The 12,078-nt window shown below is 33.9% G+C and overlaps 1 protein-coding gene across 2 annotated transcripts; it reads left to right on the top strand.

The window, feature by feature from the left end:
- Positions 1–4,362: 4,362 nt before the first annotated feature.
- LOC136205771 (ADP-ribosylation factor-like protein 2) lies at positions 4,363–11,874 on the top strand. 2 transcript variants are annotated; one of them, XM_065996541.1, is made up of 6 exons: positions 4,363–4,673; positions 8,592–8,662; positions 8,753–8,863; positions 9,572–9,734; positions 9,942–10,022; positions 11,366–11,874. In XM_065996541.1, the coding sequence occupies exons 2-6, from the start codon at positions 8,598–8,600 to the stop codon at positions 11,501–11,503; spliced, it is 558 nt and encodes a 185-aa protein (XP_065852613.1). In that variant the 5' UTR covers positions 4,363–4,673; positions 8,592–8,597; the 3' UTR covers positions 11,504–11,874. The 2 variants fall into 2 exon arrangements, with proteins under 2 accessions (XP_065852613.1, XP_065852624.1); XM_065996552.1 differs by lacking the exon at positions 4,363–4,673 and adding an exon at positions 6,944–7,113.
- Positions 11,875–12,078: the final 204 nt, after the last annotated feature.

Here is a 12,078-nt window from a genome sequence, read left to right as displayed (position 1 = left end):
CTTCTCTCTCTCTCTCAACCTTTGGGGAAGAAACAGTACAAGTACGAGCTGCTCCTAAGAAGTGTACTTGAATATCAAATAAAATATTAATTTATTTTAGAACTAAAATAAAATTTATTATTATTTTTTTAATTTTTGGTAATAAAATAATTGTTACTTTAAATAGTCAAATTATTCAGTAACAAATTTTTTATTGCAGAATATGTTGAAATCTAATTTTCCATCCCGCCAAAAATTTTAGTGGAGGGAAAGGCTTTTTTATTTTTTTGCAACAACAGCATTGTTGCAGAACCCAATTATCTTCTGCAACCATCTCCTTGTTGCAAAAGATAATTATTTCATAATATAAAACTTTAACTTACAAATCATAACTTTTCAACTAAATATTATTAGTAGTATTCATAATATATAAAGAAAATAATATATTATATATTTTGCAATATATTTTGAATTATTTAATTAACTAATTTCTAAAATTTATTTTGAAGTACGGAAATTTTAAATCCTTGTTAAAATTCATTACTAATTAAAAATATAAAATAATTATATTTCATAAAAATATAAAATAAAATTCATTAATCTAATAAATTTCTTTAGAAACAATATAAGTTGTAGTCAAAATTAATTTTTTAAACGTAACAATAAAGATGTTGTTGCCATAAATACTTATAATTATAGCAACAATATATATTTATTGTTGTTTATAATTTCATTTAAAGCAACAATATGACTTTGTTGCTATAAATAGATTAATTTACCACAACAACAAATATTTGTTACTGAAATTACTTCCTTTATCGTAACAACAACTATTTGTTGCTGTAAATGATACAATTTACTGCAACAACAAACATATGTTGCTGTAAATTATACCATATACAGCAACAAGATAAAGTCGTTGATATAAATGTTATCATTAACAGCAACATATTTTTGTTGCCAAATTAAAAATTTTCATTTCACACATTTCGCCCCGCGAATTTTTTGGAGGGAAAGTGACAATAAATTTATGGTAACAAGTTTTGGTAACGACTATATGAATTTCGTTGCAAAAGATTTTTTTTTTGCAACAACTTTTTATGTCGTTGCAAAAAGTTGTAGCCAAAAAGTGATTTTCTTGTAGTGATCAACCCCGTCAACATATACATTTTCATACAGTTCACGGTTAGCAATTATTTCATTTCTAAGGCTGCGTCTTCGCTACCAAAAATATAGGTTGCAATGACACGGAACCCACAATTGCTATCACTTATGACGTCGAAATATGATTCGACGTATGGCTTAATTATTCTGACTATTTTATCAGAATGTAAAAAATCACAAATGTCAACCGTATTTCCGTCTGCAGTGAGTGAACTAAGACATTGTAAAGCTCGCAGGACTTATTTTTGTTGTAAATGAACTAAATATTGCAAAACATTTAAAAAAAATCAAATTGGGTTTATTAAATAAACATTACCCGTTGAGGCAACATTATGGACTGATGATGAGGAGCTTCTTCTACCACGACTCCCACGATTCCAAGACAAACTAGAAGAATGAGAACGTCCACGACGAGTGTCATTGTACTCCCAGACACTCGGCATACGTTTTGTTGATTTACTCCCCTTAGGTCATCCTCAAACATTAATTTTCACATCTGGTTCAGTATACTGCAATTGATCCGGGTGCAGTTGATCATGGATAAGTAATGAAATATTCCGCATAAAGGCTGGGTCGCCTTTAGTGACATGGTCGACTAAGGAGTGAAAGTATCTCTGATACTTCGTCTGATCATTACACTCTACATTTTCATCAGTGTGACCAGAATTAATTAAAGGTGTTCTCCAGAACATATGAACACTCTCAATACTGATCGGATAGTTAATATCATAAGCTTTTTTGAGCTCACATGCACATGAGATCTGATGAGAGGTTCTCAATAAATAACCGCAATGCACATTCACTTCATTACTCAAACCTTTAATGCGCTCTAACTCATCACTAAGCAACTACATACAGTGGTGGGAGACATTAAAGACCAGATAGTTAACTAGAAATCCGGAGTACATGACTCCTTTACGAAGCCTTGACTGCTCAGGCATGTATGTGATGAGAAGAAAAACATACTATCAGTTATAAAAATATATTAAGAAATGCAAATTAATTAGTTGCAGTAGAAGAAATTGCAAATGCTAATACTTGATATTAGTTGCTTGAGATTCTATTTGCTTGTGAACCTTTTGCCATATCGTATGGAGGGAGCCAGTGGTGGTATTTAGCCATTACTTTAGACTCGCATGTTCACTATACACTCTACAAGAAGTTGTGTTGCCAAAATGTAGGAAATCCTTCGTCCAAGCAACAACAAACTTCTCTTTATGCACCAACCATGTCTCCTCAATGTAAGAGATAACATTTTGGTACCTACACATCGCATCCCTGATCTTGCTCAGATTTATCTCATATTCAGCAATGGTTGGGGATTGTATTATCGTTCTCCATCTCCCATTCTTGAATTTATCGGTATGTATCTTATCATTTCCCATTAGTCTGTAGACTTTATCTTCTACATCCTTATTTATATGCCATGTGCATAGCAAATGTGCTGAATATGGAAAAACCTCTTGGATTGGCTTCAACAACCCCAACTCCCTATCACTCATAATAACAATCGGGTTAAGATCAAACCCCATCAAAATCCTCAGCCTCTGTAGGACCCAACTATAGCTCCCATTAGTCTCATCTTTAATTATCGCATACGCTATCTTAAAGTTGTTATTGCATGGCGTCATCCCAATAATTTCAACAAATGGCATTTTGTACTTGTTAGTTTTGTACGTTGAATCAATACTGATATACCAGTAGTAGGTCCTGAATATATCCTCTAAGTCTGGATGTGCCATAAACACAAGCGTTATCACATCAGAATCAGGATCAACAAGGGTATAATTAACATACCTGTTCTCGACAGCAATATAGAGGAATTGACTAGCTAGGTCTCTACCTTCGAACCCATCCTTCCTCAACTTATCCCTGTAATTGTAGACGCGTTTAATTATTGGGTTGTTTGCTGGATGCTTTTCTTTAACTGCTGCCAATATGGCACACGACTTTGCTTGAGCCGAACTCATATCACACACAATTATTTTAGATGTGGTACTGAGTCCGCTTATCTGCCGACTTCCCTCTGCATAAACACGTAATGTATGATTGTGCATACCCGTTGACCCAACCTTAGCCTATATCCCCCAACCAGAAAGGTTTGCATATTGAAAGGCTTTAATCTGAAATTTACAACGACACGCTTTAGTTTTACTTCTTCTTATTAAAGTCTCTTCAGGATTTTTCACAACTCCTCTATAGCGTTCACCCCGTGAACATCTTAACAGCTTATGCTTTCCCCCATGTTTGTGCGAAGATATTATTAGCTCAAACCCATTCTGAATAGCAACAGTTTTTGCCCATTCAACAGCATCAGAACATGAAGGGAAAATGGTGTCCGTTATGAAATGACGATTGTAATCAATCCCGTCCGCATTCCAATCTTCTAATGGTTCCTGAATATATAAAAAATGCATAACAATTGTTAAAAAAGTCATTAAAAATTACAAAATTAACGTTTCAGTGCGTTTCGGCCCGTTTTTAAGGGGACGGGCATGACACCCGTTTTACCCCAGGCAAGAACGGGTGGCGCATGCTGTCCATCCCACGGGCGGAATGGGTGGCTCCCGTTGCCCGTCCCACGGGTGGAACGGGTGGCGCATGCTGCCCGTACCATGGGTGGAACGGGTGGCGCACGTTGCTCGTCCCATGGGTCGAATGAAAAGTTCCGTGGGACGTGCGCCACCCGTTCAGGCAAAACACATAGATTTTTTTTAAAATTTTAACAGATTTCATAAATTTAGTTAGTTGTAGGATCGAAACATTACCTCGTGTTCGAATTCGTCCACTTCCGGAATGCTCAGATCCATTTTCATAAAATTCCAATTTCTTGCTCGGGAGAGAGAGGATTTTGAATTTTTGGATAGAAAAAATGAAAAGGGCGGGAATGTCCAAAAGGGGATGGTAATAAGTAATTTAGGGACGGTATTTAGCAAATCCCGTTATATATCCTCAGGGCATTGGTTTCATTTCTTTTTCACTTTTTGATGATTTGATCTATGTATATGTTCTTTGTAATTAGCGATCTCAGCTGTAATTAGCGATCTCAGCTGCTGATGCGTGCGTGCTGATGCGTGCGTGTGTAATAGTGCCGAGTATATAATTATTTTGTGGCTTGCGCATCACTTTCGTGATTCAATTTACCTCTCTCTTCAAATGAGACAAACTCTTCCAATGCAATAATTCAGTAAATTGTGTCACTTTTGCCAAGTGAGACACCCCATTGTGGCTGCTCTTATGAGTACCCGTTTTGCTTTTATGTCAGTTCTCAATTTATTTGGATGGTTAACCTAAAAGCTAAAAAACTATCGCTGCCTTGAGTCTCCTAATCTCCAGAAAAGTAAAAAACCTAAATCAAGATTGAAGCTTCTCAATCTTCTGTTTTCCTCTTCTCTCCCTTCATTCCCTCTCTTTCTCAGTTGCTGGTGTCTTCTCTTGCTCGTGCGAAGTAAATCAAGCTCCTCTCTTTTGTCTTTGCTGAAATCTCCATTGCTGCCGCCTGCCGGAGTAGCTCATTGTCAGAGTTGGAGGTATGTAGTATAATTGTTTTGTCCGAATTCTTCAATTTTATGTGGCAATGGGTTTCATTTCATCTTCCATCCTCTTGTCAAATGCATTTTGGTGGAGTTGTTGCTATAATGCCAATGATGTCTTATGTCTTTACTTTCTATTAGATGTGTCGCTGCTCTAATGTCTTTTTTGATTTATGTGTATTTGATTAGCATAGAAAAAAGACAACAATTTCTCTACTTTCTATTTGATTAGTATAGTTGATTTAAATTATGTCTTTGCTTTCTAGTTGATTAGCATATAACCACGAAGAAACAACAATTTCACTTAATTTCTGTATAATAGTTCACTAAATTTGTAAATCTATTAAAAAAGAGATGCTGGAATCTTGATATAATCATAGATGCTGCTGGATATTATGTTTTAATGTCTAATGTCTCGTGTTTCTAGTAGCTTTTGCGGGTGGACGATAAAGAAACCACCAATACTCTTTTAAAATTCTCTGTTTGTGTCTTTTTTTTCACTTCTTTCAGCTGTCTGTATTTCTTTTTGCTATTCCAGCTTAGTAAATAAAGTAGTATACTTGCCCAGAATAACAATAAGTTTTGAATTTTTTTAGTTTGATGACTTGTTTGCTATTCCTGTTGGATAAATGGTTTATAGCCTGTTATGTGCTGATATTCTGTTGAAGGTTTAAGTGTTGTTTTTCTACCATTTGCAATATTGGGATAAATAATCTAATCTCTAGCTCTTATAGTCTTTTCCAGTGTTGCTTTTTATCAGAGCAATTTAATGTGGCTGTTTGTTTATTGTGTGTGATTTATGGGAATTTTCTGAATCTCAGACCAGTTGTTTTTGGAGTAGGTAACATACAATTATATATTTTTAAGGATATCAATATTATTTTGTTGAAATGTTGTTGTTGGCATATTTTTAAAGACATTAATGTAACAAATATATATGTTTTTCTATCTTAAATCTTTTATGTTATTATTTTTAAATAGTATAATTCATAATTTAATTATATTTATACAATAATTTATTTATTAGAAATAAAAAAATACAAATCCAATTAATTCTCGAGGGCCTTGTCTGCCCGACTAGCGCCTTCCTTTTTTTACAACTTTGGTGAGGAGGGATCATTTCGTATAGCTTCCTTGTGATTGATCAGTTAAGGGTGAATCGCTTCTTCTCTATATTTTGCTTCCACCCTTTCTCTTGGACAATAAGGTGTGTGTCGAGGTAAATTATTGTAATAAGAGGCGGTATGATATTGTGTGTAGAAGTATGGTAAGGTGAACGCAGTTTAATAAGTTTGGTATTTTTGTTTTATTGGCAAATTTATTTAGTGACAAGTGGAGTTCTTGGATTCAATTTCTTTAAGATAAAAGAAAAATCATATTATATAACTTTTCGATAAAATTCTGTGAAATCAAAAGAGCATTTAAAATAACAAAGACTTAGGCTATAAATTAAAAAGATGAGAAAGAAAAGAAAAGCAAATAAAGCAAAATATATTGCGAAGGAAAAACATTTATTTTGTGTTTAATAAAAAACGAGGTAAGAGATTTGTTATTTATTCATTGCTAATAAATTTTATAGACTCATTTCCTAAGAAACACGGACTCTTTTCCGAGGTCGGAGTGGCAGTGTCCGCCGGAGACACGGCCAGATTTGCAACCTACAGTAGTACACGACAAAACTGTGCCCCCTACGTTTTTTTTTTGTATTCCGACACGACTGGGACACGGCGGGACACAACTGCAGGGGGAAATAGGTAAAAGTTTAGGGGTTTAATTATAAAAAGATAGACAAAGCCTATATATATATATATATATATATATATATATATATATATATATATATATATCGAGAAATTTTACGGTACTCTGGGAGTAATACTCCCGACCAATAAAAATGGTTTTAAATACCACTACATGGACATGATTGGTGGAAAAGAAAAAATATAGGCTTAATACATCATTTGCCCCCTTAACTTGTCCAAAAAACTTGATTAGTCCCCTGAACTTTCAAAGTATCCCGATAGCCTCCTGAACTTGCATAAAATGTTCAGTTAGCCCTCTGAACTTGCGTAAAATGTAATCAATTGATCGCTGAACATTTTACGCAAGTTCAGAGGGCTAACTGAACATTTTATGCAAGTTCAAGGGGCTATCGGGATACTTTGAAAATTCAGGGGGCTAATCAATCTTTTTGGATAAGTTCAGGAGGCAAATGATGTATTAAGCCAAAAATATATATATGTGTCCGTCTCTGCTTTTCTCTCTTTCTTTCTTCCGATCGTGACTTTTACTCTGGAACGTCTTCTTCACTTTTGCGATTTTTGCTGTGGAAAGTTCCTCTTGTCTGTGCGTTTTTGTTCTGTGGGTGGAAGTCTTCCTCCTCTGCGTTTCATCTGTGGGAGTCTTACTTCTGTGCTCGATTTTACTTCTCTTCAGTGTAAGTCTTTTCTGTGCAAACCTAATTAAGCTTTATGTGTATGATACAAATTGTCAATTAGGTTTATGTGATACATATAGAGTAGGTACTTTATGTTTATAAGTTATAAATTAGGTTTAGGATACAAATTATAAATTAGGTTTATGATAAATATAATTAATTATATAAAAATTTGCCATGTCCCGCGCACCCTTGTCTTATATTTTTTAATAATGCTGCACCTGTGTCCGCACCCCGCACCCGAGTCGGTGCTTCATAGCTCATTTCTAATTAAGGGTGTAGGTATTTTTATTAATTCATTTTTTAATGACTTGATCTATATGTATATGTTCTTTGTAATCAGTGAATTATGATGAGCTATTACAAAAGCAGTCAAATCTAATTTTCCTTCACTTTACAATCATTTGAGTTGGCAAATGAATAACTATCCACTTACGAAACTGGATTTAGTTATAAGACTAGTTCTATTGTCAAAGTACTAATTTCTGCAGCAGTACAAATGAATACATTATAAAGAGAAAGTGACAATTTGCTGATAATTATACCAATTGTCCTCCAACGTCACCAGCTACAGTTATAATAAACAATAACACTTAAATGTGTATAAACTCTGTAAGATTTGATAAAAGGGTTAACCCTAATCTTATTAGAGTTGTAACATCATTTGAAGAGCTTAACTCACAACTTACAAGAATGAAAAAGTGATCCCACCATGATTGTTTTAGGCTTTTGTTTTTCAAAATTCTTCGTCAATTATTAGACTATGATTCTACCTCATATAGCCGATCAAAGTTAGAGAATGATGAAATTGTGAAAATTTATAAAAGCGAAAACAAATTTAGGATTCTAAAGAACGGAAGGAATAACTTACTAGTTATTTTACTAAATAGAGCCAAACTGAATCAGTTGGAACTTTTGCCCACACCCATCGAGGAGAGAAATGAAACCAATGTGCTACTTCCTATCTTTGCTTGGCTTTATGTATTTGAAAACGACATAGTTCCATTTGATGTTTTTGGTTTTCTGTACTGTATCTATAACAACATTGAACCATATGCTTCCTTTCTCTATAATTTGCTTCTCTACCCATCCATCAAGGACTTGTTCACCTCATTGTGCATCATTCCTAGTGGAAGATTTTATTTCTAACGATCTTCCGGTAATTATTATGGTCACACACCACCTTAACCCAAAAGGTAGTACAGTACCTCTGTTGTACGGAAACAGAAACAGACACCGAGAAACGTTATTTCTAAGAAAACATAGCAAGGAAACAGAAACGGAATTGGAAACGAAACTGAAACAAAAACAAAAACGGATATGAAACGTGGAAGCGCTATTGAAAAGGAGTTTCCGTGCTACATATGGTAGTATCTGTTGGTTCTCAGGATGTAATTCCATAAACAAAACAATTTTGTGTGGCTTGTAGTGTTTGATTCTGAATGCCAAAATAAGTCTTTTTATTTTTTCCACTTCAGATAGAAATGGGGCTCCTCAGCATCATTAGGAAAATCAAGAGAAAAGAAAAGGAAATGCGAATACTCATGGTGTATGCGTCCACCTAACTCTCTTGATCTGTTCAGTTCTTTTTCATGCTAATCCATTCCATACATCAATTAATTAATCATATGCAATGCAGGGGCCTTGATAATTCTGGGAAAACGACAATTGTAATGAAGATTAATGGGGAAGACACTAGTGTAATCAGTCCTACTCTTGGATTCAATATCAAAACCATCACCTACCAAAAGTAAGATTCTCTTTTACATATTTCTTTGTGGTTTTTTCACACCCGGTTCATGATCTAAGATGTTGATTACTAGTTGCCATTTTAAGTGAAGCTTTTAGGGATACTTGATGGTCGAATAATTTTTATGTTGGGATTATTTGTAAATCATTTAGTAATTTTAGAAGACTAAAATACAGTAAGAAGTTTCTCATTCGGTCTTGATTATTAATATAGGTGGTGAATTTAACAAAAGTTTACATCACCCACCACAAGGTAAGACTCTCCTTATAGGTGTATTTCTGTACTTTTTTCAGACCCAGTTCATGATCTGTTACATTGATTACTAGTATTACGACTTGCCATTTGGATTGAAACTTTAAGGGACACTCTATGCCTATTTATTCAGTAATTTTAATGTTGAAATATAGAAAGCATATGAGATAAGTCGGTAATTTAGAATACTAAAATGCTGCAATAGATTTCTTACTTTGTCTTGATTAAGGAATTTAGGTGGTGCCATTTCCATTACTGTTTCCTAGCTATATTTTGTTTTAGAATTCCCGGTGTCTGTTTCCTAGCTATATTGTTGTTGTTGTTGTTAAATTTGTATTTTGCCATCTCTGTAGCTGTGGTACTGAAGTTTGTGGTAACTGTAGATAGCATCAGTGTTGGGTGATTTAGATTATGATTGAATTCCTACAGATAAAAGCAAAATTTGTACTTGGGCAGGTATACCTTAAATATATGGGATGTTGGGGGACAAAGAACTATAAGGTCATACTGGAGAAACTATTTTGAGCAGACTGATGGCTTGGTTTGGGTAGTTGACAGTTCAGATCTTAGGAGGTTAGATGATTGCAAAATGGAGCTTGATAATCTTTTGAAGGAAGAGGTGCGTGACAATTTATTTGTTGGTGATTTTGCCTACTTTTCCATTTACTTATTTACTGGTTTTTGGAATAATACTGATCTTATTTCTTCTTAATATCACCTTAAAGTTAAGGATGATTTGTCGCTTAATTTATTCATCTACTTTGTTTTATTCCCTCCTCCCCCCCCCAACCCATTAGTTCTCAGATATTACTTGTTTCATTCACAGAGGCTATCGGGAGCATCTTTGTTAGTATTTGCAAACAAGCAGGACATAAAAGGTGCTCTTACACCTGAGGAAATTGCTAAGGTAAAGCTTTGGGCTCCTGATATATGATTAGGTGAAATTTGAATTCGCAATTTGAGTATGATCTTCTTCATAGGTTGTCTCGTTAACATTGTTAAGCATGTCTTGCATAGCCTTAGGATGCTGGTTAAGATCTATTCTGAATCTGCCTCATGTGTTGCAGGGAAATGATTTGAATAATTTACTTTTATATCGTGGTTGTTAATAATGTAATAAAGGGTAAACCCATAATTAAGCACTTGAAATTTCATTGTTTTAAGGATTGAGCCCCTGATTATTGATTATTTATTTTTCCAGATTGAGCCCCTAAACTTTCACAGTTTTAAGGATTAACCCTGATCTAATGTTCACATAGTTGAGCCCTTCACTAACGGTTCGCTAACTAAACCTTCAGTGAAAGGCTTAATGTGTGTAAAAATTAAAGATTAGGGGCTTAAATATGATTTTTGCCTATAATAATAAATAAATGAACATGAATTGGAGAGACTCAATTATAAGTTAGCTAATATAAGATGACTGTATATGGGGTCAGTTGGTATAACCGATTTTACTGATATATTTTTTTATTAGTCCTTTTTATATATTAGTTTGATAGTGAATTCTAGATTTCATTAACTAAATCATTCCATTTAATAGATCATTTTTTATTTCAATTTCTGTGATCATTTTATATATATGTATATGTATATGTATGTATGTATATAATTTAGAAATAAAAACTAAAAAAATTAATTATTAATTATCTTTTAAAAATAATAAGTAAACAAATGCCAAAACCCATAATTGGACTATTGAACTTTAAGGTTTTAAGGATTAAGCCACTAATATTTAATTTTCACACAAATTGAACCCCCTCAATAACGAACTATGAAGGTTTAGGGACTCAATCTGGAAATTAAATGATTAGGAGATCAATTCTTAAAACCTTAAAAATACACGGGCTTAATTATAGGTTTAGCCTATATATTAAATATAATTTAGAACTATATGAGCGAAGAGACAAAAAAGAATTGAATAGAAAGGTAAGGTAGGAATGCTGTTTTTTTCTTTTCTTTTTTTAAATTGATATATATATATATACACACATATGGATATCTTGTGGCAGTCGTTGAGAAGCTGGATGTACACTATCTAATAAAAATGCTTTCTACAGTTGATTTAAATTAAAACTGATTGTTATTTCATCTTGATGAGCAAATTCTAAGAAATAGAAATTGCCTTGTGAAAACAAAGTCACTGTAGAATCTTATAATAGCAAATAATGTTTGCTTTTGATTCTCCTATCATATTTGCTTTGCTTTTCAACTTTTGAAAATCTGAAATAGTTAAGTGGTACATTCGTGCAGGTATTAAACCTGGAGAATATGGATAAAACTCGACACTGGAAAATAATAGGCTGTAGTGCTTATACAGGGGATGGGTTGCTTGAAGGGTACGATTGGTTGGTTCAAGACATCGCCTCCCGAATCTATATGCTTGACTAGCTGTCCATCTTGATGACAATTCTCTATTTCTTTTGAAAATTGCCCACAAGTTGTAGATGTTATTTGTTGAAAGATTGTGGTCATTTTGAGTTGAGGAAGCCTGCTACTGCTAGACTAGAGTTGCTGACAAGGTTGACACTAAGCCCGATGATAGTGTTGTTCGCGACTCCAGGTTAGCTAATTAAAGGGAGAAAGCTTCTTTCCCTTTCATTTATTTAACTTTGCATTGACTCTCACTATGAGCTTAGTCGTTGGGATGTCTTCATTTCTTTAAGCTCCATAGTTGAGTTCTCATTTTCAATACAATTTCTCATTTGAGCTTCTGTATCTTTTATTATGTGATTTATGCTTATTGATGCGGATTCTCTACAGTTCCCAATATATATGTTCATATATGAGTTGCCTTACCGAATTTGACAACTCGAAAACCGAAACTTTTAGGCCCTAATTGCTCAATTTTTGATTCAGTTTCACCTCAATCAGAATCCTAAGATTAAGTGCTTTTATGAATTGTTGCTCATAAGCATAGGTTTCAAGCATACATAATCAAGTCTTAGCTTGAAAGTCTTGAAGGT

The sequence above is a fragment of the Euphorbia lathyris genome, chromosome 1, assembly GCF_963576675.1.
Source record: "Euphorbia lathyris chromosome 1, ddEupLath1.1, whole genome shotgun sequence".
NCBI lineage: Eukaryota > Viridiplantae > Streptophyta > Magnoliopsida > Malpighiales > Euphorbiaceae > Euphorbia > Euphorbia lathyris.
The sequence above is the reverse complement of the archived record's forward strand: the minus strand, read 5'-3'. Positions and strand labels throughout refer to the sequence as shown.

What these genes read in the sequence shown, in the direction of transcription:
- LOC136205771 (XM_065996541.1), top strand. Translation starts at nt 8,598, where the DNA reads ATGGGGCTCCTCAGCATCATTAGGAAAATCAAGAGAAAAGAAAAGGAA. An exon ending in AAAACCATCACCTACCAAAA is followed by an intron (nt 8,864 to 9,571) that starts GTAAGATTCTCT and finishes GTACTTGGGCAG; the next exon opens with GTATACCTTAAATATATGGG. An exon ending in ATAATCTTTTGAAGGAAGAG is followed by an intron (nt 9,735 to 9,941) that starts GTGCGTGACAAT and finishes TTTCATTCACAG; the next exon opens with AGGCTATCGGGAGCATCTTT.